The sequence below is a fragment of the Lithobates pipiens genome, unplaced genomic scaffold (assembly GCF_037356315.1).
Source record: "Lithobates pipiens isolate NorthernLeopardFrog02 unplaced genomic scaffold, aLitPip1_a1.2 Scaffold_30, whole genome shotgun sequence".
Classification (NCBI taxonomy): Eukaryota; Metazoa; Chordata; class Amphibia; order Anura; family Ranidae; genus Lithobates; species Lithobates pipiens.
In genome coordinates this window covers 40168400-40191848 of record NW_027507791.1, presented here as the reverse complement: position 1 = coordinate 40191848, position 23449 = coordinate 40168400, and the positions used below count along the sequence as shown (strand labels likewise).

At 43.0% G+C, this 23449-nt stretch overlaps 2 protein-coding genes across 2 annotated transcripts in view; both read right to left on the bottom strand.

The window, feature by feature from the left end:
• Positions 1–23449, bottom strand: part of LOC143942676 (uncharacterized) — a 153693-nt gene that overhangs the window by 57240 nt on the left and 73004 nt on the right. The gene's annotated exons all lie outside the window — the stretch shown is intronic.
• Positions 1–23449, bottom strand: part of LOC143942669 (cell adhesion molecule CEACAM5-like) — a 66372-nt gene that overhangs the window by 35823 nt on the left and 7100 nt on the right. Inside the window, exons 2-6 of the mRNA XM_077464048.1 lie at positions 21928–22260; positions 21150–21179; positions 18161–18475; positions 8959–9291; positions 7578–7607 (exon numbers count right to left, since the gene is read on the bottom strand). Of these exons, the coding sequence (XP_077320174.1) occupies positions 7578–7607; positions 8959–9291; positions 18161–18475; positions 21150–21179; positions 21928–22260 (1041 nt within the window). The remainder of the gene's footprint in view (positions 1–7577; positions 7608–8958; positions 9292–18160; positions 18476–21149; positions 21180–21927; positions 22261–23449) is intronic.

Sequence of the window (23449 nt, the reverse complement as noted above, 5' to 3'; positions counted from 1 at the left end):
TTTGGCGATTCTCGCAGGAACCAAATACCAGCGTGTGAGAACTTTATATGATGATTCAGACTCCAATATATTTATAGAGGAAGATTTTGTGAAAGACCATATGTTGGACCAAGACCTAGAATCGATCGTACAATCCAAATCTTTTTCCCACTTGGCCACATATTTATGTATAACAGTATTAGAATTAGATATCAATTGTGTATACAATGATGTAATACGACCTTTAGCATGTGGTTCCTTGAGACAAAATCTTTCAAATTGAGAAATATTATGTAAGTTTACATTTAATTTGAGAAGAGGAGTATAAAAATCTTTGATTTGGAGATATCTGAATATTTCTGATTGTGGAAGCTTATATAATTCACATAGATCTGTAAAAGATTTTATTGATGTAGTTGAAGTTAAATTATATAGACAAGTGATACCAGCCTTAGACCAAGCTTTAAAGGTTTTGGGATATTTCCAGGCTGGGTAAAAAGTCGGATTCTTGTGGAAAGATAATAGCGGATTTTGTGGAGATTGCAGACCATGTGAATTTCTATACCTATCCCATATAGATAGAGAGTGCTTAGAAATGGGGTTATTTATAGACTTACGATCTGCAGGTTGTAACCATAATATATTGTTTATAGGAAGAGGATCACAGTCTACAGCTTCAATGAGGACCCTTAAAGGAATCTCTGTAGAAGAGTGATATTTTGTTAATTGAGATAATTGAGCTGCCTTATAATATATGTTAAAATCTGGGAATCCCAAACCACCCAAAGCTTTGGGTAGAACGAGTCTTTTATTGTGAAGTCTGGGTTTTATTTTCCCCCAAGTAAATTTCGTTACTTTTTGTTGAATCAGCCTAAGAAAATATGCAGGAATATGAATCGGGAGAGTTCTGAATAAATATAAAAATTTCGGAAGAACAGACATTTTTATGATATTGATTTTCCGAAACCATGATATCGGCATTGATGACCAATTAGATAACGACCTTGTAATATTTTTTAATAGAGCTGGGTAATTAGCTGCAAATAAATCGGAGGGGTTAGGAGTAAACCTTACACCCAGATATGGGAGGCTATGATCTACCCACTTAAAGGGTAGTGAATTTTGTAAAGATTGTTTATCTTTTTCGACAAGTGAAATGTTTAATGCTGAAGATATTTGAATATTGACCTTAAGGCCCGAAATAAATGAGAATTCTTGTAGTACAACCATAAGATTTGGGGCCGAAACATGTGGAGAAGATAGAAAAAGGAGAATATCGTCAGCGAATAAACCGAGCTTATGATGAAAGCCACCCATTTCAATACCTGTTATAGTGGGTTCCATCCTAATTCTTTGTGCTAAAGGTTCAATGAGTAAAGCAAATAATAATGGCGAAAGTGGACATCCTTGACGAGTCCCCCTCAGTATATTAAACTCGTCCGATTTGTACCCTGCATATCTGATATAAGCTTTGGGATCTTGATACAAACTAGAGATCCATCGTAGAAAATGAGGGCCGAATCCCCATTTGGAAAGGGTATAGTTCATATATGACCAAGATACTGTGTCAAAAGCTTTCATAATATCTAAAGAAAGAAAACAAGCGGGAATACGTCTTTTTTTAGCGGCATGTGACAGGAGTGTTGCACGTCTAATATTATCTCCTGCTTGACGTAATGGAATGAAGCCCACTTGATCACGATGTATAAGATTGCCTATAATAGTATTTAATCTGTTAGCTAGAATTTTGGCTAAAATTTTTATGTCCAAATTTAATAACGAAATAGGGCGATAATTAGACCATATTGAATCGTCTGTGTGGGGTTTAGGGAGCATACAGATAATTGCAGTTAGGGTTTCTCTCCTAAAAGAATGACCTTCCAGAAGGGAATTAAAAGTGTTTGTCAAGACTGGAGATAGGGTGTCTACAAACGTTTTGTAATACAGCGCAGAAAAAACCATCAGGACCTGGCCTTTTATTTAGTTTCAGATTTTTGATAACTTCAGATACCTCTATAATTGACACTGGTTCCTCCATCATTTCCATTTGTGTTTTAGATAGTGTCGGTAGAGATATATGAGAGAAAAAATAATTTGCTCTAGAAGGGTCCAACTCATTATTAGAAGAGTACCGTATATACTCGAGTATAGGCCGACCCGAATATAAGCCGAGGCCCCCAATTTACCCCCAAAAAACTGGAAAACTTATTGACTCGTGTATAAGCCGAGGGTGAGACATGGCTGTCCATCCCTGTGTGTCCGTCCATCCCTGTGTGTGTGTCCGTCCATCCCTGTGTGTGTGTCCGTCCATCCATCCCTGTGTGTGTATCCATCCATCCATCCATCCCTGTGTGTGTGTGTGTGTGTGTGTGTGTGTGTGTGTCCATCCCTGTGTGTGTGTCCGTGCAGCCTTGTGTGTGTGTCCAGCCTACCTGTGTCCCGAGCCTCCGTCCCGAGCCGCCGTCATCCCGAGCCTCCGTCGACCCGTGCCTCCTCCGTCCCGTGTCGTGCCGATGGATCGCCGCTCCAGGATCGCCGCTCTTCTCGGCGGCCATTCTACATTTCAAAAGCCGCGCCTCCGCCTCCGCCTGTGATAGGCGGAACACTCAATTTCCCAGCAGCCTGTGTTCCGCCTATCACGGACATCCTCTCATCCTCGTCCGTAGTACGAGGATGAGCGGATGTCCGTGATAGGCGGAACACTGACTGCTGGGAAATTCAGTGTTCCGCCTATCACAGGCGGAGGCGGAGACGGAGGCGCGGCTTTTGAATTTTAGAATGTCCGCCGTCTGTCTGCTCGATACGCTGATCGAGCAGTCAGACAGCGGTGACTCGAGTATAAGCCGAGGGGGCACTTTCAGCCTCAAAAAAGAGGCTGAAAATCTCGGCTTATACTCGAGTATATACGGTATACATTTTTTAATTGTGTTTTGAATGTTTGTAATATTTTTAAAGGATTATTTGTGTATACCCCCCTAGAGATTTTCAGACGTATCGGTTTCGTTGGGTTCTGGCAGGATTTTAATGCCCTGGCTAATAGTGTGTGAGGTTTATTCGCATTGATATAGAAATTGTGTTGTGATCTCTTGATGGTTTTATCCGCTGCTTCAGTAAGGAATAGATCAAATTCCAATTTAGCTTTGTCAAGATTTATTTTAGATAAAGAAGAAGGGTTATTTTGGAATGCTGTGTGACATTTATTGAAATTTGTTTCTAAAGTCTGACAAAGGATTTTCCGCTCTCTGCTGAATATGTTTGCTTGCTGTAGACATATGCCACGGAGAACAGGTTTGTGTGCTTCCCATAATGTAGTCGGAGAGACGTCAGGTGTGGAGTTATATTTTATATAATCTTTGAGCGCAATTTCAATATTATTTTTATGAGCTGGATTTTTGAGTAGGAAATCTCTTAATATCCATGTTGGATCTTTTTTTTGGGGGAATTATAGAGGCAACAGTAATGTAGCCTGCACTATGATCGGACCATGGGATGGGAATAATTTTTGTAGATATTATTTCTGTAATGTAAGAATGAGCGATGAGGGAACGAGGAATGTGTGTATTGTCTCTTGGTTGGATTCAATTCTCTCCAAGTATCTACTAGGTTATGTTTTGTAATTAGTTTTGATAAGAGTTGTTTGTCTGCTGTATGTGACTGTGGGATTGGTGATTTATCCAAAAATGGGAATATGGTCTGATTAGAATCTCCACATAGAATTGTAGTACCTATTTTGTGGTGTTCTATAGTTTGAAATAAATGAGAAAGAAAAGAAATAGGATTTTTGTTAGGAGCGTAGTATGATGTAATAGTGATAGCGGTATCAAGTAGGTGTCCTTTAAGAATCAAGTAACGACCTTCTGGATCCTTGATTTCCTTCATTAGTGAAAATGGTGTATTGCGATGGAAAGCTATAAGCACGCCTCGTTTTTTTAGAGGAGACCGAAGCTGTGTATACTTGGGGGTAGTCTTTACTGAAAAATTTGGGAGTGGACTGTGACGCAAAGTGAGTCTCTTGGAGGCAAACTATATGTGCTTTCTTGGATGAAAATGTGCGGAAGGCTTTAGTGCGTTTGTGTGGAACGTTTAGTCCCTGAGTATTTAATGATATGATGTTTAATGGGGCCATGGAGTTGGGAAAAGTAAATATGTGTTGGTGTTTATGTTAGAACGTGTGTCATATAAGAAATTATTTGTCTTCAGAGTATAGGGGTGGAGGGAAAGGAGATAATGACTGAAAAAGAAAATACAATTAATATACAATATTGAAATATATCTTAACATATCTATGTTCCTAATGTGCCGTTGGGAGGAGAAAATCTCTCCCTCCAAGGGTACATGAGCCACTGTCAACTGCCCGGTGTGCACCGAGCTGCTGAGGGTAGCAAGAGAGGGTGCAAGGAACTTCCCTGCAGGACACCAAGAGCCAATCCTATAATTTCATTTTTCAAGCAAAAAATAAAAATGTAAGATTAAGGCAACCTCAGAGACAAAGAAGAGAAGAGAGAGAAAAAAAAGTTATAATAAGGTGCCTAAATTATTAGGAACATTTCTTAAATAAGATTATGATAAAAATATTGATTGGAAGTCAGAGAAAAAACTCGGCAGTAGCCATTCTGTTGAAAAGGCAAGATAGTAGCCTCAGTACAAGTGTTTATCAGTCCATAGTGTCAGCCAGATCTGGAGGTGGAGATTGTATGCGACTTCTTTTCTGTGGATTGTAGTCTTCTTCTCTTCTGGAAGCAGAGGAGGGAGTATCAGCATATGAGGATGATTTTTGGCGAGTGTCCGCAGCATCTCTTGATGTGTTTATCATCCCAAGTTTCTGTAAAGTAGTTTGCAGGTCCTTAGCTGTTCGGCACATATATTTGCGACTTTGGAAAGTAAAACGCACTGAGAAAGGAAAGCCCCATTGGTAGATTATGTCATTTCGCTGTTATATTTGCAGTAGTGGTTTCAGGGTTCTTCTTTTGTTGACTGTAATCTGTGAGAGGTCTGTGAATAATTGATATTTATGACCCTGGAAAATTAGGGGATCTTTATTTCTAGCTGTATTTAGCAGTAGTTCCTTAGTGCGGTAGAAATGCAATTTTGCGATAATGTCACGGGGAGGACCATCTGTTTTCTTTGGTGCTAGGGCTCTATGAACCCGGTCCATTTCAAGACGCTCTAGTGGCATAGCTGGTTGTAATTCTTGAAAAAGTGCAAATCAGTCACAGATTCGGATATTCCTCTAATACGTATATTGGAGCGTCTTGCACGATTTTCGAAATCCTCCAATTTGGATTGTAATATGTAATTTTCCTCTTTAAGAAAATCAATTTCTGAGGCAATATTAGATGTATAATTTTCCAGATCGTCTGCTCTAATTTCCAGTGCTGATGTACGCTGACCAAGTATTCTAATTTCTTTGGTAAGGCTTGTGGTGATGATATCTGCAGTGGTTTTTAGTGATTTTTGAAGCAGATTTTCTATTTGTTTCAGCGTTACAGGAGGGGATACGTCTTTTTGTGTGGAAAGTTCTAAATTCTCCAGAACTGACATATTTTTCTCAGTTATTTGGTTAGAGAGACTATGTGCTTTTAATGAGAGAACATCTTTATGTAAAGCAGCAGAAGGGGCTGTCTGTTTGTTCTCCTCACTGTGTCTCCCCTCAGAGGGGGAGGGTTTCAGTGCCATACTGCTGTATGTGTGAGGCGGTGCTTTCTTGTTAATTTTCTGCCTCATGAGTCTCCTCTGACCCCCCCAAATGTCACCAATGTAAGGTAGGGATATTTATCTACCGTTTGGTATGATATATATGCGGAGGGTCAAGTTACCTCCGCCGTTATATGGCTCCGTTGTCCTGCTGAGAATGGAGCTCTAAGCCAGCATTACCTCTCGGCTAGGCTCCGCCTTCTCCCTCGAGCTGACCTTTTGTTTCATTAGATCTTTAAAGAATTACCTAATTCATTTGAATTCATTCGTTATATTTCTTTCGTATTCGTTGTTATTCGTTATTTTTTTATTCGGACATTCGGATGCAAAATTCGGCCGAATTTCGATTCGTTACTAAATGAATTGCACAAGCCTAACTATTTCCTACCATCCTCCATTCCATTCTTCTCCAGCCAAATATTTGTACTAAACCAGTGTATGTCTCACACTGGTGAGACATTCCGTACATCACAACTTTGAGAGCACATGTCGCATGACATGTATAAATCAATGGTTCCCTATGAGAGCCATCTTAACTTCGTCGGTCCGATTTGGAAAAGGTTCCCACACTACTGGTCTGACTTTGGTCTGATTTCAGCCCACTGAATGTCATTGAAGTCGCATCCAAGTCGGATCACCATCTTAACTATCCAACTATCTGTGACAGACCTAGCCGGGACACAGGCTTTTTGAGAGGACTGAGTGCGAGCCTCTTGCCGATCGATTATGGGCCCTGGATTTTAAGGGGCACAGGGTGAATGAGAACCCCACTATAATCTGTGCTAGTCAGATTCAATGCTGTATATATGTATATATGATGTGTGTTGTCTCATGCTGTTGGGACACAAACTGTCAGATGCTTGTAAGGACATTCCAAACGTTGTTATTTGTGCTAATTAACCCTTTGTTTATATTTATAGTAATGTTTATTGAATTGTGAGCTAGGAGCCAAAAAGTCTTATCCCTTCAGTCAAACTAGTCTGAGTGTTGATTAGATAATTAGCTCATGCTAATTAGGTTAGGTTTTAGTCACCCCACTGTATTTATATTTTGTGTGAGATCTCAAAAAAAGGTCATTCCTGATGTCCTCCAAGGCTGGTGTCGTCTAGTGCTTGGGGGTTCCTATAGCCAGATCCATTGGACTTGTGTTCCAGGACTTAGGTAGCGGTATATAGACGGAAGCACTCAATCGGAGTGTGGGATCGGTTCTGTCACACTATCCATCTCAACTATCCAAAGGACAAGCCGGATTATTTCAAAGTTAGATCAAAATCGTATCCCATTCATTAAAGTGGGATGGAAGTCTGATCGATGTCGGGCCGAAGTTGCAGGGCAAAGTCAGATCGACAGTGGTACGACCAGTGGGAACCGGGCCTAAAGCCCCGTACACACAATCGGACTTTCCGACAACAAAACCGTGGAATTTTGTTTGAAGGATGTTGGCTCCAACTTGTCTTGCATACACACAGTCACACAAATGTTGGCCAACAATTACGAACGTAGTGACGTACAAGACGTATGTGATATCTCCATAATGAACGCTAGTTTTACAAGACCGAGAGCTTCAGACTCGTTCTTGATTGCGATCATGCGCGTTTGTACTTTGGAATTTTGTCCGATGGACATGTGTACACACGATCGGAAAGTCCGACAACACACATTTGTTGGCGGAAAATTTGAGGACATGCTAGGCAACATTTGTTGGCAGAAAGTCCGACAACAATTGTCCGGTGGAGCGTACACACGGTCGGACTTACGGCCAACAAGCTCACATACAACATTTCCAGTCGGAAAATCCGATCCTGTGTACGCTTTATTTGAAGTGGTTGTAAAGGACTGTTTCAAGAATGTAATTAAAAGTAACACAATTTATAATGCCTGGTATTACTGAATATTTTACTTACCTGCAATGCTTGGAGATACCCCATTATTACCTGTAGATTAGAATGATATGAATAGTCATTATTGCAAGTAATCCTTTGCAGCAAATTGTTTGTGTTTTATCTGAAAGAGTCCAATATGTTGGCAAAATATTTTTGATGCAGTTATTGGGCTGGTTAAATGATTTGTGGAAGGATTGTGAAGGGATTGCGGGTGCTGGTGCCCCCATGTCCCCTATGTGATATCCATGAGAAAATCACCAGACGCTGGAGGAAACAAGACCAGCACTTGACTCTACCACTTGGATTGTGCTGGCTATAGAAGCCTGGATATTGAAGGCACCTAAGCTACAGAGGCATAAATATATAGGTAGGTGCACCTACCCGCCTTGTGGGTCTGTAGCCTATTCGTTTTAACGAGACACAGACAGGTGTACTGTAAGTTGGATTAATACGACTTTTCCAAGCATTATTATCAGATCTGGTAATATAACTTAAAGTGTATTTTAACCTAAATATTAAAAACATCATATTTTTTTTCTTCCCCATAGGTATCTACGGTAGCTTAGTCAGCTTACGCCCTCGTTTCTTGGGTCAGTGTGGTGCCTGTAATCTCTTTGTTAGCCTGACATGCCCCCAGCCAGCAGAGTCTCTCACTGCCAATATTAGGAGGAACATCACGGCACTGACCGCCATGCAGCAGAACGTTGTAAAGGGAGTGGTTGCGGTTATTTGACCGCTGAAAGTGTTATGTTTAAGATACTTGGCAGGCTTTAAAAATACTGTTCCAGCTTTCCCTCCTAATGCTGTTTAACCTTAACTCTAAAATATTTCCTACCCTCATGCCTACCAATCTATCCTTCTTATATTCCCCAATCCATCCTACGAGGTGGGACTAGAACAATCCCTTCTCTCCTACTATTCTGCCCCTATCCTCCTTATTATCAAGCACCCCCCCCCCCCATATGCCTGAACCCACATTTCCCATGACTTTCCTTCCCTACTGTATATCAATATCCCCCCAACCTTTCCTATAGCACCCCTACTACCCTTGTTTAAGCATATCCTTACCTTCTCATAGTGGTCCCCTACATCTACGGGAAGATAATACCTTCTATCTACTTGGCCTTACAATTGATCCTGATGCCTTTACTGCTCTACAGCTCACATGTACTGACCTTGGACATTACGTGGAGCTTCCTACTTGCCTAAGGTATTATTTAAGCTGTTACTTGTTTCTCTCACTTGAATGCATATGCATATACCACCAATGTACAACAGTACTAATATAATAAATCAATAAAACATTCTTGATTAACAATAATGTGTCCAATTGTGTAAGCAACGTAATTTTGCAGATATATGAAGTAAATGTAAAGCCATTGACTTTTTTTTTTTAACTTACCGGTAATCCTCAGATCATATAACTGAGCACAGATGTATTTCATTTCACTGGTAAATAATTCAGCTCGGTAAATCCGAATGTCATTAGAAGACAAAGATCTGATAATTAATGACCCATCGTTTAAGTTGGAACCTAGTCTCCCGGTATAGTCAGAGCCATGATCTCCCATCTCCAGTGGTTGGCCTGGTTTTGTGGTGGCAATAACAAACTTTTGATATCCCCAGGTGGCAGAAGTGAGAGGGATATTATTCAGGTCCAGTTGTAGAACCACGTCTTCGCCCTCCTCAACAGAAAGACTTTTCATGGGGCCACAGGGCTTTGATAAGGAAGCACCTACATTAAAAAGAATCATTTGTTGAAGTGTTGTCAATCTGGACCTTCACCTTCTTTACAGAATATTATACCTTACCCCCTTCCTGTAAAAAAAAAAAAAAAAAAAAGTAGTGGACTTGTCCAACTATACATGCACTTTGGGCCAAGATATTTAGACTTTTCGCGGCAGTCATGGGGACAGGGCTCCTTACCACTGCTGGAATGGCCGTTCTATCCACGGGAATAGATTCCATTTGTATGGAATCAAGACGTATAATGACACATATCCTTCTAAGTGCTAGACTGTCCATTATGAGACTCTGGAAGGATATCAACCCACCCTCGCTCTCAGAGATAATAGAAACAACTAATGTCCAAGCTACCTATGAGTCAGTGTCGGCCCGTCCATAGGGGGCGCCTGGGTGGCGAATCCTCTCCCCCCCCCCTCCAGGCAGTCACAAAAAAAAGTAAAAAAAAAAAAAACAATTTTTTTTTTAAAGCTGACCCTTTCAAATAAAAAAATACAAAAAAAGGTCCTTAAGTGCACTGTGTTCAGACGTTGTTACGACACCAGACACAGTGCACCTATGGGAAGAACCACTTCTATGCAGTCACAGGATTGCAGATGTGGCGCTTCATTTGTGGGCGATCGTAGTATATATTACTAAGGCCGGGCGGTTTGATTGACATCTGAGTTTGATGTCATTTTCTGTTTTCTCTCTCCAATTGCGCCCAGTAGAGAAGAAACAGGAAGTATGAGAGGAGCGGACCTCTCCACCGCCTGTGTTGTCCTCTCCAGTGGTGTGGAGACACCGCTGGAGAGGACAACACACAGCAAGGTAAGTGACGGGGGAGGGGGGTTTAATGTGACACAGGCAGGCTGCTGCAATTGATGGTGACACATGCTGCTGCAATTGATGGTGACACATGCTGCTGCAATTGGTGGTGAAACATGCTGCTGCAATTGGTGGTGAAACATGCTGCTGCAATTGATGGTGACACATGCTGCTGCAATTGGTGGTGAAACATGCTGCTGCAATTTGGTGGTGACACACGCTGCTGCAATTTGGTGACACATGCTGCTGCAATTTGGTGGTGACTCATGCATTTGCTTTTGGTGGTGACACATGCTGCTGCAATTGGTGGTGACACATGCTTCTGCAATTGATGGTGACACATGCTTCTGCAATTGATGGTGACACATGCTGCTGCAATTTGGTGGTGACACATGCTGCTGTAATTGATGGTGGCACAGGCTGCTGCATTTTATGTGATGCAGGCTACATGTAAGGAGGGACTCCGCTGGGGGCACCTGATGTAAGGACGGACTCCGCTGGGGACATCTGATGGCATCTGGTGGCAGGCAACATGGCTAGTGACATGCTCAGGGCTCCCACTGATTCTGTATTATGGTGAGTTGAATGATTTCATTTTATATTACAGTGTAATAATAGAAATAATGCGCTTCAATCATCCTGACACCATAACAACCATGGTGCTGGGATGATTGAAGTGCTAACACCAGGTGTTTGGAATATCTTTATCTGCTGGTTGTTAAACTTTCTAGAATACATATATTTCTATTGTTGTGTAGCATCTGGGCCTGCTGTCCCTCCATCCCTCTCTCCCTCTACCTCCATCGCTTGTTCATCTCAGACATTATCCACACCACCTTAGAGCCTTGCCCACTATTAAGCTGAAACCACACTCATTTTCATCAAGTGGGAGGGGTCAAAAAGGAAGGACAGGGTCTGGCGCCCCCATCCTAAAACTTCCCCAGCCACCACTGATAACAACACCTACCTAGTTTCCTTCCTGTCATGCCCAGCTTGATGTGCTACTTGTCGTTTCAATTGCTTCTTGCTGACCACTATCTTACACCCAGACCACTCTTTTGGATTGCCATCACAATTTGACCTCGGAGCAACTACTGGATTATGCTTGCTCGCTGCCTGCCCTGACCTCGGAACTGTCCACTGGATCACACTCGTTCCCTACCCACCATGACTTCAGAACTGCTTAGTGTATTACGTTTGATCCCTTTCTGCCCTGACCTCAGAACTGTTTACTGGATAACGCTTGCTTTCTATCTGCCCTGACCTTGGAGCTGTCTATTGGATCATGCTTGGTTGTCTGCTTACCTTGGCTTTGGAGCTGTCTACTGGATAAAAATTGGTTGCCCCCTTACCTTGACTTTGGAGCTGTCTACTGGATTATGCTTGCTTGATACCTGCCCTGACCTTGGTACTGTCTATTGCATTATACTTGCTTGCTCCCTTTCCTGACCTTGAAACTGTCTACTGGACCATTCTTTCTTGCTCCCTGCCCTGAACTTGGAGCTGTCTAGTGGATTATACTTGCTCACTTCCAACCATGACCTAAAAACTTTTTATTGGATTACACTTGCTCTCTTGAGGCCCTAACATTGGAACTGTTTATTGGATTATGCTTGATCGCTTCCATCCTTGACCTTGGAACTGTCTTTTGGATTACACTTGCTCATTTCCTGTCCTGACCTCGGAACTGTCTATTGGATTACACTTGCTCATTTCCTTCTCTGACCTCGGAACTGTCTATTGGATTAAGCTTGCTCACTTCCTGCCCCAATCTTTGAACAGTCTACTGTAACACAATTGCTCACTTCCTGCCCTGACCTTTGAACACTCTACTATAAAACAATTGCTCACTTCCTGCCCTGACCTCATAACTGTGTATTGGATTATACTAGCTCACTACTTGCCCTGACCTCAGAACTAGAGATGGCCGAACGGTTCGCCCGGCGGTCGTTTCGCGGCGAATTTCGGCTGTTCGTGGTCCGCCCAATCGGCGGACTATTGCCGCCATTCGCCCGGCGGACTTCCATGTTTACTGTGTAAAAGAACTTTGATCTATGATGACACATCCATCATGGGGTACAGGACAGCCAATTGAGACATTACAGCACATGGACACTTGGACATTCCCCCTAACTTATAAATAGACCCGATCCGGCGGCCATTTTACATTCTTTCATATGTCACTATAGGGAGAGGTTGCTCTGTGGAGCAGGGAGAGACTGCAGTGACCCAAATCGCTAGCTATTTGGTCCACAAAAGTTCTTTTCAGGACTGGTATAGGTGTTAGGTGTAGTTCAGGATATAGGTTTGAGGCACTGCTGTGCTACTGATTGTTGCAGCAGCCTGAGTGTCTTTTGTCAGTGTAGAGAAAGGGACAGGACGCTGTGTGCTGCAGGGACAGTCAGTTTAATCATTAGCTGTTACTATTAGGTCCACAAAAGTGCTATTCAAGTTATTGTTCCAGCAGCCTCTGTTTTGTCAGTTTAAATAGGGACAGGCAGGAAGCTGTGTGTGAGGCAGTGAGGGATAGTCAGTTTAATCATTAGCTGTTACTATTAGGTCCACAAAGGTTCTTTTCAGGACTGGTATGGTAATAGGCTTGTACACGTATAATATTCTTTCTTCCAAATATAGAAAGAATACTATACTTGACTGCTGCCCTTCTGCTGCAGTAGTCCTTTATCAGTATAGGGACTGAGGTACAGTTTGCTAATCATTCACAACCTACTAGTTCCACAAAGGTCCTTATAAGGACTGGTAAGGTCTAGGGTACTACAGTATATAGGGTTGAGTGAGGTACAGTCTGCTAATCCTTAAGGACTGGTATATCACGGTGCTGGTGTCAGTGCTTTATGTCACGCTGCTGATGTCAGTGCTCTCTATCACGGTGCTGGTGTCAGTGCTCTATATCATGGTGCTGGTGCTGGTGATCATCTCCTGCACCCTCTTCTTTGCCTACCCTGACCTTCCCTCGCCTCCATTGTCTCAAGAGTCCTGAATTGTCAGAATTCCACATATAATAAAAGAATGCTTGTAGTTGTCAATCCCAGATTCACCTCATACATGTGTTATGTCATTGGCCATGTGGTGGGACTATGTGTGCACAGCTAGTAATTATTTTGTGGCTGCAAATATGACCTGTAGGTTTGTAAAGTTCACCATGCCTGTACTGACTTCCTCCTGGGGCTGCTTATTATGAGGGGCTCCCACCATCCCTGTGCTATGCTGACTTCCTCCTGGGGCTGCTTATTATGAGGGGCTCCCACCATCCCTGTGCTGTGCTGACTTCCTCCTGGGGCTGCTTATTATGAGGGGCTCCCACCATCCCTGTGCTGTGCTGACTTCCTCCTGGGGTTGTACCTCTGCTGTGCATATTATGAGGGGCTCCCACCATCTTTGTGCTATGCTCATTATGAGGGGCTCCCACCATCCCTGTGCTATGCTCATTATGAGGCGCTCCCACCATCCATGTGCTGTGCTGACTTCCTCCTGGGGCTGTACCTCTCCTGTGCATATTATGAAGGGCTCCCACCATCCCTGTGCTATGCTCATTATGAGGGGCTCCCACCATCCCTGTGCTATGCTGACTTCCTCCTGGGGCTGCTTATGGTGCAGGTGTCAGTGCTGTATATCACAGTGCTGGTGTCAGTGCTTTATGTCACGCTGCTGATGTCAGTGCTCTCTATCACGGTGCTGGTGTTAGATCACTCTATCACGGTGCAGGTGTCAATGCTGTATGTCACGCTGCTGATGTCAGTGCTCTCTATCATGGTGCTGGTGTCAGTGCTGTATATCACGGTGCTGGTGTCAGTGCTTTATGTCACGCTGCTGATGTCAGTGCTCTCTATTACGGTGCTGGTGTCAGATCACTCTATCATGGTGCAGGTGTCAATGCTGTATGTCACGCTGCTGATGTCAGTGCTCTCTATCACGGTGCTGGTGTCAGTGCTGTATATCACGGTGCTGGTGTCATTGCTGTATGTCACGCTGCTGGTGATCATCTCCTGCACCCTCTTCTTTGCCTACCCTGACCTTCCCTCTCATCCATTGCCTTCATGCGCTCCACAGTCCTGAATTGTCACAATTTCACATATAAAAAAAGAATGCTTGTAGTTGTCGATCCCAGATTCACCTCATACATGTGTTATGTCATTGGCCATGTGGTGGGACTATGTTTGCACAGCTAGTAATTATTTTGTGGCTGCAAATTTGACCTGTAGGTTTGCAAAGTTCACCTCCCATTGAAGTCAATGGGGCCCGCCGCGAACGTTACGGTTCGCAAACTATCGGCCGCGTTCGCGGTCCGCGTTCGCGGTCCGCGTTCGCGAAACGTCCCGTCGGAAGTTTGTCCATCACTACTCAGAACTGTCTACTGCATTATGCTTGTTCACAACCTGCCCCAACCTCAGCACTACCTACTGGATTACACTTGCTTGCTTCTTGCCCTGACCTCAGAAATATCTACTGGATTATGCTTGCCACTGCCTATCCCGACCCAGTACTTTACCAGGACAACTAACCATAGTCATCATCGGCCAGACCAGCCTCAAGACTACAGGTACCTTTCCTTGTCTCATTCGCGTAGCCCTGGTTTCATCTGGCCTAAAACATCTGCATTGTGCCCTGGAAGCAACCACGTACCAGTAGGCCTGCTTGTCTTTGGGGAAGAGGAAGGGGGTGATAAAGGCAAAAGAAACTCTTGGTGACTCTAATTCCTGGACTAGTCATTGAGCTGCTTGCCAAAATTGGATTCTAAGTTATTTGATTAGCTCTTTCACTTTCCTATACCTATTGCGGCCTATCCAGTTTGTCAATGGCAATGATCTCAATAGCGCCAAATGCTCTGCTCATTATTTCGATAATAATCCCTCTAAAAATCAAAATTTTGACGTGTTCCTGAAAAGCAGAAGTCATTTGTTACAGTTCCCCATTTTCCCTTGTTTTCTCTTCTTTCCCCTCTTATTTAGAAACATACAAAGTTCCTGTTTTAATTTAAGCAACACTCAAGAAAATTCTGCAAGAAAATGTGCAATGTGCGAGAAAAGTAAACCTCAGACATGAAATATGAACAAAGCATAACTCTCTATAGTGTGTACTTGTCTCAGTCCAGAGCACTAAGTGTCATTTCTGTCTGTTGCTTCCTTCCTCTGCTATCAGCATGAGTCACTTTTGACAAGTTTTGTTGACACCAGCATAAAAAGGGTGACAGGGATGGGATCTCCAGCATGCAACCTGTGATTGCTAGCCTCAGTTCTTTTCCTGTGTGCTGAAGAGAAGGCCCCCTACTTTTCAGAGCTGAGAGATCTTGTGTAAATTCTGCATTTTGAATAGATGTAGATTAGAGAAGACTGCAGATAAACAGGTACAGTTTATGTAGGAGGGTTTGTTTAATCTCTAGTCACTATACTGGGCCTATGGAAGCCATTTGTCACCTGACCCCGCTCCCCTCTGAAGCAAGTGGGAAAGCCTGGCTTCCCCAATGACATGTGGGTGACCCCGTCCCCCTCTGATGTAACATGGGTTTTCTTTACATCAGAGGTGGGCGGGGTCACCCACATGTCATTGGGGATGCCAGGCTTTCCCACTTGCGTCAGAGGGGGTGGAGTCAGGTGATGAGTGGTCCCGCCCTCCTCATTTAAGAAATGTCAGGCTGCCGGGATCCCCGCAGTGTCTCCGCCAGTGGAGACAGAGGATGTATGCGCTGCGCTGGAGGGAGAGATCACCCATCGCTGGATCAGATCAGCCATCGCTGGACCCCAGAGAGATGATCATCCGTCCCTGGATAGCAAGAGTGGATTACCAATTATTTTTATTAAAGGACTTTTGCAACGGTGTGCATGTCTGTTTTAACATTCTTTTACACTTTCTCTGTGAAATAGTAGGGGTACTTTTGTACCCCCTTATCATTTCAAACGGGGGGGCCGGGATCTAGGGGCCCCCTTGTTAAAGAAGGCTTCCAGATTCTGATAAGCCCCCTGCCGCAGACCCCCACAACCACCGGCCAGGGTTGTGGGGATGAGGCCCTTGTCCTCATCAACATAAGGACAAGGTGCTTTGAGGGGTCACAGATCCCCAAAGCATCCTCCCAATGTTGAGGGCATGTGGCCTGGTATGGTTCAGGAGGGGTGGGGCGCTCTCTCTCCCTCCCTCTTTTCCTGCGGCCTGCCAGGTTGTGTGCTCAGATAAAGGGTCTGGTATGGATTTTTAGGGGGAACTCCACACCATTTTTTTTTTAAATTTGGCGTAGAGTTCCCCTTAATATCCATACCAAACCTGAAGGGCCTGGTAATTGAATTTGGGGGACCCCCCACGCTTTTTTTTAAATGAATGAATTAATTATTTTTATCAATGACTTTCAATGAGTGTTCTCTGTATTACGGAGTCGACAATTCATTATAGCCGCGAGTGATTTTAAATGACTTTTTTTACTGCAGAAATTACACTTTGTGCAGGGACAGTTCTAAGCACGGGAAACATGCGCCCCTTTACAGGCATACTACAGACACCCCCAGGTACGAAATTTAAAGGAATATTACACTTTTATTGTTTCACTTTAATCATTATTAAAATCACTGCTCTCGAAAAAACGGCCATTTTTAAAACTTTTTTTTGCATTGATACATGTCCCCTGGGGCAGGACCCAGGTCCCCAAACACTTTTTAGGACAATAACTTGCATATTAGCCTTTAAAATGAGCACTTTAGATTTCTCCCATAGACTTGTATAAGGTGTTCTGCGGCTTTTCGAATTTGCTGCGAACACCCCAAATTGTTCACTGTTCGCCGTCTCGAACAGGCAATGTTCGAGTCAAACATGGGTTTCGACTCAGACTTGAAGCTCATCCCTAATGCTGGATGCTGGGACCCAGGGACACACACATGCTGTCACCAAATGCCAGCCTTATTAAGTACTGGCGGTTTTAGACAGCATTCATCCCCCGGTACTGAGTCCACAGCAGAACTTTGTTTTTTCAGTCCTTGAATGTCCCCTATGGTCACCTTTAGCACATGGTTCTCTGGACGCAGATAGACACCTGTGACCCTTTAGTGATTTGACTAATATTTCTGGTGATCAAGAATGCTTGAACCTTTAGTTGGACGCCATCCTCTGAAGAAGTCTGATATATGGGTGAAACATGTTGAGAACTCCAGCTTATAAAGCTGTATCCATAAAATCTTGTTGAGCTGTACTCGTCAATTGTTGTGTCTTAACATTTTTTTATTTATTCTAAAATATAAAATAATCTTATATATTATAGTTGTTAATACTTTTCAAATTAATTTGCACCTGAAAAATCCCAATCCCTCCTTCTACAGTTAACAATTAAACCCTCCTGTCACATTCAGTGGGCAGTACCACCCATCGAACACAAACCCATTTAGGTAAATGGAGCCGTACTGCAATGCACATGGTTTCAGTGCGGTGGTGTAGACTTTTAGGGTTGGCGATAAGTCGGCATAATGCCCGAAGGCTCCATACCGCTGCTAAGCCTTTAACACCTTTGTTAAGACAGAGAGGGTTCAAATCTACTCTACAGCAGCTCCGAGAACTCCAGCAACATTATGATTAAGCTCCTTGCCGAGTGAAACGCGTCGGGTTGTGTTCATCTTTGATGGAGTGGTTGTTTCATTGGACTGATGTGATGCATTTCTGAGTGAGCGGTTCTCTTTCTATTCCTGGAGTTGTTGTAGGGTTAATCCGATGACTATCAAGAACCTGCTCCTGTTATCGGTGAGAGTCAGGGGATAGGAACCTTGAGCAGAGCAAGTGTCTTCTGTCTATTAGAGTGCAAATCTAGTACCACCAATGAGATATCTTCCTGCACAGTACAGACAAGGGTAAATTATGGCAAACACAACTCCCCATCCCAGTCATAGCAAAGTTAGAATTGTTTCCTTCCTGGAAGTTCCATTAAAGAGCATTTGAAAAAAGCAAGCTACAATTTGTATGCTATGTGAATCATGGGGACGTGTAGCAAATGTACAGTAAATAAGGTCTTATCCCAATTTGGCTGCAACAGTGGAAGACAAAAAAGTTACACGTCTTAAACTTACTTTGTAGCTTCACTTCAAAAAGCTGTGTGCAGTAGTGGACCCAGTAATTGGTAAAAAGCTCTGATCTGAAGACCCGTTCATCGTTGGCGGTTACCCGAGACAACCGTAAAGATCCGTCACTCGTGGCAGAAAGTCTCCCGGAGTAGAAATAATTTGGACGCTCTATCTTACCCGGCCTAGTGATTGCTAGGTGATCGATGTTATTAATATCCCAAACAATAGATGCTACTCCTGAACGACTGGGAGCTTGTAGAGTAACAGTGTCGCCAAGGCGGTGAAATAATTGTCTTGTGCCACTACATGTTTCTACAGGCTCTATTAAAAGACCACAAAAAAAAGTTGAGTTTAAACATTTGCCACAATTCTGACACTTCTCTTCTACATGTAAAAAAAACATATTTTTTTCCGCAAGAAAATTACTCAGAAACCCAAACATTATATATATATATATATATATACATATATATATATATATATATATATATATATATATATATATATATATATATATTTTTATATTTTTTATATTTTTTTTTGTTTAGCATAGACCCTAGGGAAAAAATGTGGTGGTTTTTAAAAAAAAAAAAACGATTTCATGAATAAAAAAAAAAAAAACAACAACACATATTTAGCCAAATTTTTTTGTACAGTGTAAAAGATGATATTACACCGAGTAAATAGATACCTAACATGTCACACTTTAAAATTACGCATGCTCATGGAATGGCGCCACACTTCAATACTTAAAAATCTCCATAGGCAACACGAGTCCCGATAGATCACTTCAAGTCTTTTGCGGGTATAGTTATTTAAACATTAAAAATACAAGGCTATGTTATTAGGTCAGTGACTACCAGAGCGCCCAGATCCTCCTCCATCTATCATCATATTATAAGTAAACATTATGAAAAATGACTAAAGAGCCTTATGCCCCGTACACACAATCGGAAATTCCACCAGCAAAAGTCCAATGAGAGCTTTTGGTCGGAAAATTCCGACCGTGTGTATGCTCCATCGGACTTTTGCTGGCCGAATTTCGACCAGCAAAAGATTGAGAGCAGGTTCTCAATTTTTTCGGTCGGAAAAAGTTCTGTTCGGAAATTCCCATCGCCTGTACAAATTCCAAACGCGCAAAATTCCTACGCATGCTCGGAAACAATTTGACGCATGCTCGAAAGAATTGAACTTAATTTACTCGGCTCCTCGTAGTGTTGTACGTCACCACGTTCTTGACGGTTAAAAGTTAAGAGAACTTTTGTATGACCATGTGTATGCAAGCCAAGCTTGAGCGGAAGTCCGTCGGAAAAACCATTCAAGGTTTCTCCGACGGAAAATACGCTCGTGTGTACGGGGCATTAGCCTCACCCAAACTGAAAGTTCAATTTCACAGTTTTTAGGGTACACATTATCTTTGCTAGGTGCAGGAAGATCATTTTTGTTCATGCAAAGACACTATTTCCCACCATCCTCCATTCCATTTTTCTCCAGCCAAATATTTGTACTAAACCAGTGTATGTCTCACACTGGTGAGACATTCCGTACACCGTGACTTTGAGAGCACATGTCGCATGACGTGTATAAATCAACGATTCCCTATGAGAGCCATCTTAACTTCATCGGCCCGATTTGGAAAAGGTTCCCACACTACTGGTCTGACTTTGGTCTGATTTAAGCCCACTGAATGTCATTGAAGTCGCATCCAAGTCGGATCACCATCTTAACTATCCAACTATCTGTGACAGACCTAGCCGGGACACAGGATTTTTGAGAGGACTGAGTGCAAGCCTCTTGCCGATCAATTATGGGCCCTGGATTTTAAGGGGCACAGGGTGAATGAGAACCCCACTATAATCTGTGCTAGTCAGATTCAATGCTGTATATATGTATATATGATGTGTGTTGTCTCATGCTGTTGGGACACACACTGTCAGATGCTTGTAAGGACATTCCAAACGTTGTTGTTTGTGCTAATTAACCCTTTGTTTATGTTTATAGTAATGTTTATTGAATTGTGAGCTAGGAGCCGAAAAGTCTTATCCCTTCAGTCAAACTAGTCTGAGTGTTGATTAGATAATTAGCTCATGCTAATTAGGTTAGGTTTTAGTCACCCCGCTGTATATATATTTTGTGTGAGATCTCAAAAAAAGGTCATTCCTGATTTCCTCCAAGGATGGTGTCGTCTAGTGCTTGGGGGTTCCTATAGCCAGATCCATTGGACTTGTGTTCCAGGACTTAGGTAGCGGTATATAGACGGAAGCACTCAATTGGAGTGTGGGATCGGTTCCGTCACACTATCCATCTCAACTATCCAAAGGACAAGCCAGATTATTTCAAAGTTGGATCAAAATCGTATCCCGTTCATTAAAGTGGGATGGAAGTCTGATCGATGTCGGGCCGAAGTTGCAGGGCAAAGTCAGATCGACAGTCGTTCGACCAGTGGGAACTGGGCCTAAAGCCCCGTACACACAACCGGACTTTCCGACAACAAAACCGTGGAATTTTGTTCGAAGGATGTTGGCTCCAACTTGTCTTGCATACACACGGTCACGCAAATGTTGGCCAACAATTACGAACATAGTGACGTACAAGACGCATGTGATATCTCAATTATGAACGCTAGTTTTACAAGACCGAGAGCTTCCGGCTCGTCCATGATTCCGAACATGCGTGTTTGTACTTTGGACTTTTGTCCGATGGACATGTGTACACACGATCGGAAAGTCCGACAACACACATTTGTTGGTGGAAAATTTGAGGACATGCTAGCCAACATTTGTTGCCAGAAAGTCCGACAACAACTGTCCAGTGGAGCGTACACATGGTCGGACTTACCGCCAACAAGCTCACATCCAACATTTCCAGTCAGAAAATCCGATCCTGTGTACGCGGCATAAGGCTTTATTTGAAGTGGTTGTGAAGGACTGTTTCAAGAATGTAATTAAAAGTAACACAATTTATAATGCCTGGTAATACTGAATATTTTACTTACCTGCAATGCTTGGAGATACCCCATTATTACCTGTAGATTAGAATGATATGAATAGTCATTATTGCAAGTAATCCTTTGCAGCAAATTGTTTGTGTTTTATCTGAAAGAGTCCAATATGTTGGTGAAATATTTTTGATGCAGTTATTGGGCTGGTTAAATGATTTGTGGAAGGGTTGTGAAGGGATTGGGGGTGCTGGTGCTCCCATGTCCCCTATGTGATATTGATGAGAAAATCACCAGACGCTGGAGGAAACAAGACCAGCACTTGACTCTACCACTTGGATTGTGCTGGCTATAGAAGCCTGGATATTGAAGGCATCTAAGCTACAGAGGCATAAATATATAGGTAGGTGCACCTACCTGCCTTGTGGGTCTGTAGCCTATATATATCCCCCCAACCTTGCCTATAGCACCCCTACTACCCTTGTTTAAGCATATCCTTACCTTCTCACAGTGGTCCCCTACACCTACGGGAAGATAATACCTTCTATCTGCTTGGCCTTACAATTGATCCTGATGCCTTTACTGCTCTACAGCTCCCATGTACTGACCTTGGACATTACATGCAGCTTCCTACTTGTCTAAGTTTTTATTTAGGCTGTTACTTGTTTCTCTCACTTGAATGCATATGCATATACCACCAATGTACAACAGTACTAATATAATAAATCAATAAAACATTCTCGATTAACAATAATGTGTCCAATTGTGTAAGCAACGCAATTTTGTAGATATATGAAGTAAATGTAAAGCCATTGACATTTTTTTTGTAACTTACCGGTAATCCTCAGATCATATAACTGAGCACAGATGTATTTCATTTCACTATTAAATAATTCAGCTCGGTAAATCCGAATGTCATTGGAAGACAAAGACCGGATAATTAATGACCCATCGTTTAAGTTGGAACCTAGTCTCCCGGTATAGTCAGAGCCATGATCACCCATCTCCAGTGGTTGGCCTGGCTTTGTGGTGGCAATAACAAACTTTTGATATTCCCAGGTGGCAGAAGTGAGAGGGATATTATTCAGGTCCAGTTGTAGAACGACGTCTTCACCCTCCTTAACAGAAAGACTTTTCATGGGGCCACAGGGCTTTGATAAGGAAGCACCTACATTAAAAAGAATCATATGTTGAAGTGTTGTCAATGTGGACTTTCAAGTCAAGTCAAACTTTTTTTGTCATTCTACTACACGTAAGAACATACAGTAGATTAAAATGTCATATCTCATAGGACCATGGTGCTACATACAAATTAAACATAATTATAAATAAATATACAGAAAATAAAAAGCACCAATAAAAGAAAACCTAGACACATCTGGCAACTACATAACTGTACATATTGTCAGGTCACCTTGAGGCCAGGTGACAGATGCACACCGTAGGGACCAGGAGTGCACCGCAAGGTTGTGGACCCTAAGGCTGACTGCTGCGGATGGGGGTCAAGGTGATAGGAAGGCAGGGCCGCCAGAACACCAAGATGGATCCCACTGGGGTTAGAGCGTAAGATTCCCTGGGGCGCGGAGTCTAAGGGCCAGCAGGTGTTCACCAGAGCCTCTAGTGGTGCGGATGGACTTGGCTGCAACTGGCTCCAGGTCGCGACCCCCAGGGTCCCCCAGCTCACACCCACAGTAGGCAACAGGAGGATAGGGATGGTGAGGGACAAAGCCAAGGTCGGGGCCACAAGCAGACAGGAATAGTCAGGGACACACTAAAAGGTCAGGATCACAGGCAAACAGGGATAGTCAAGGACACGCCAAAGTCGGTAACGGAACAACAGCAGAGCACACGGCAGGTAACAGGAAGCTAAACACACAAAGGAATACACAATGGTTGATCAGCAGGGTTGGCCCGCAGTGCACAGGTTAATATAGAGTTCTCTGATAGGAGCTAGGGTGGAGTCATGCCAGAGGATGGATTACAAAAGCAGTCAGGTGAGGGTAGGCTGGTCTCTAGAGATGAACACATGGAAACAGGTAAGCAGACAAACTCTATTGCATAACCATGACACATATACTATATGTTTGACCTTCTCTACAGAATATTATTCCTCACCCCCCTACTGAAAAAAAAAAAAAAAGTGGTGGACTTGTCCAACTATACATGCACTTTGGGCCAAGATATTCAGACTTCTGGGCGGCAGTCATGGGGACAGGGCTCCCTACCACTGCTGGAATGGCCATTCTATCCCTGGGAATAGAATCCATTTGGGTAGAAACAAGAGTTATGCCCCGTACACACGAGAGGGATTAAGTCTGACAGACCTCCAAAGGAGTTCCGCCGGAGTTCCGACGGAG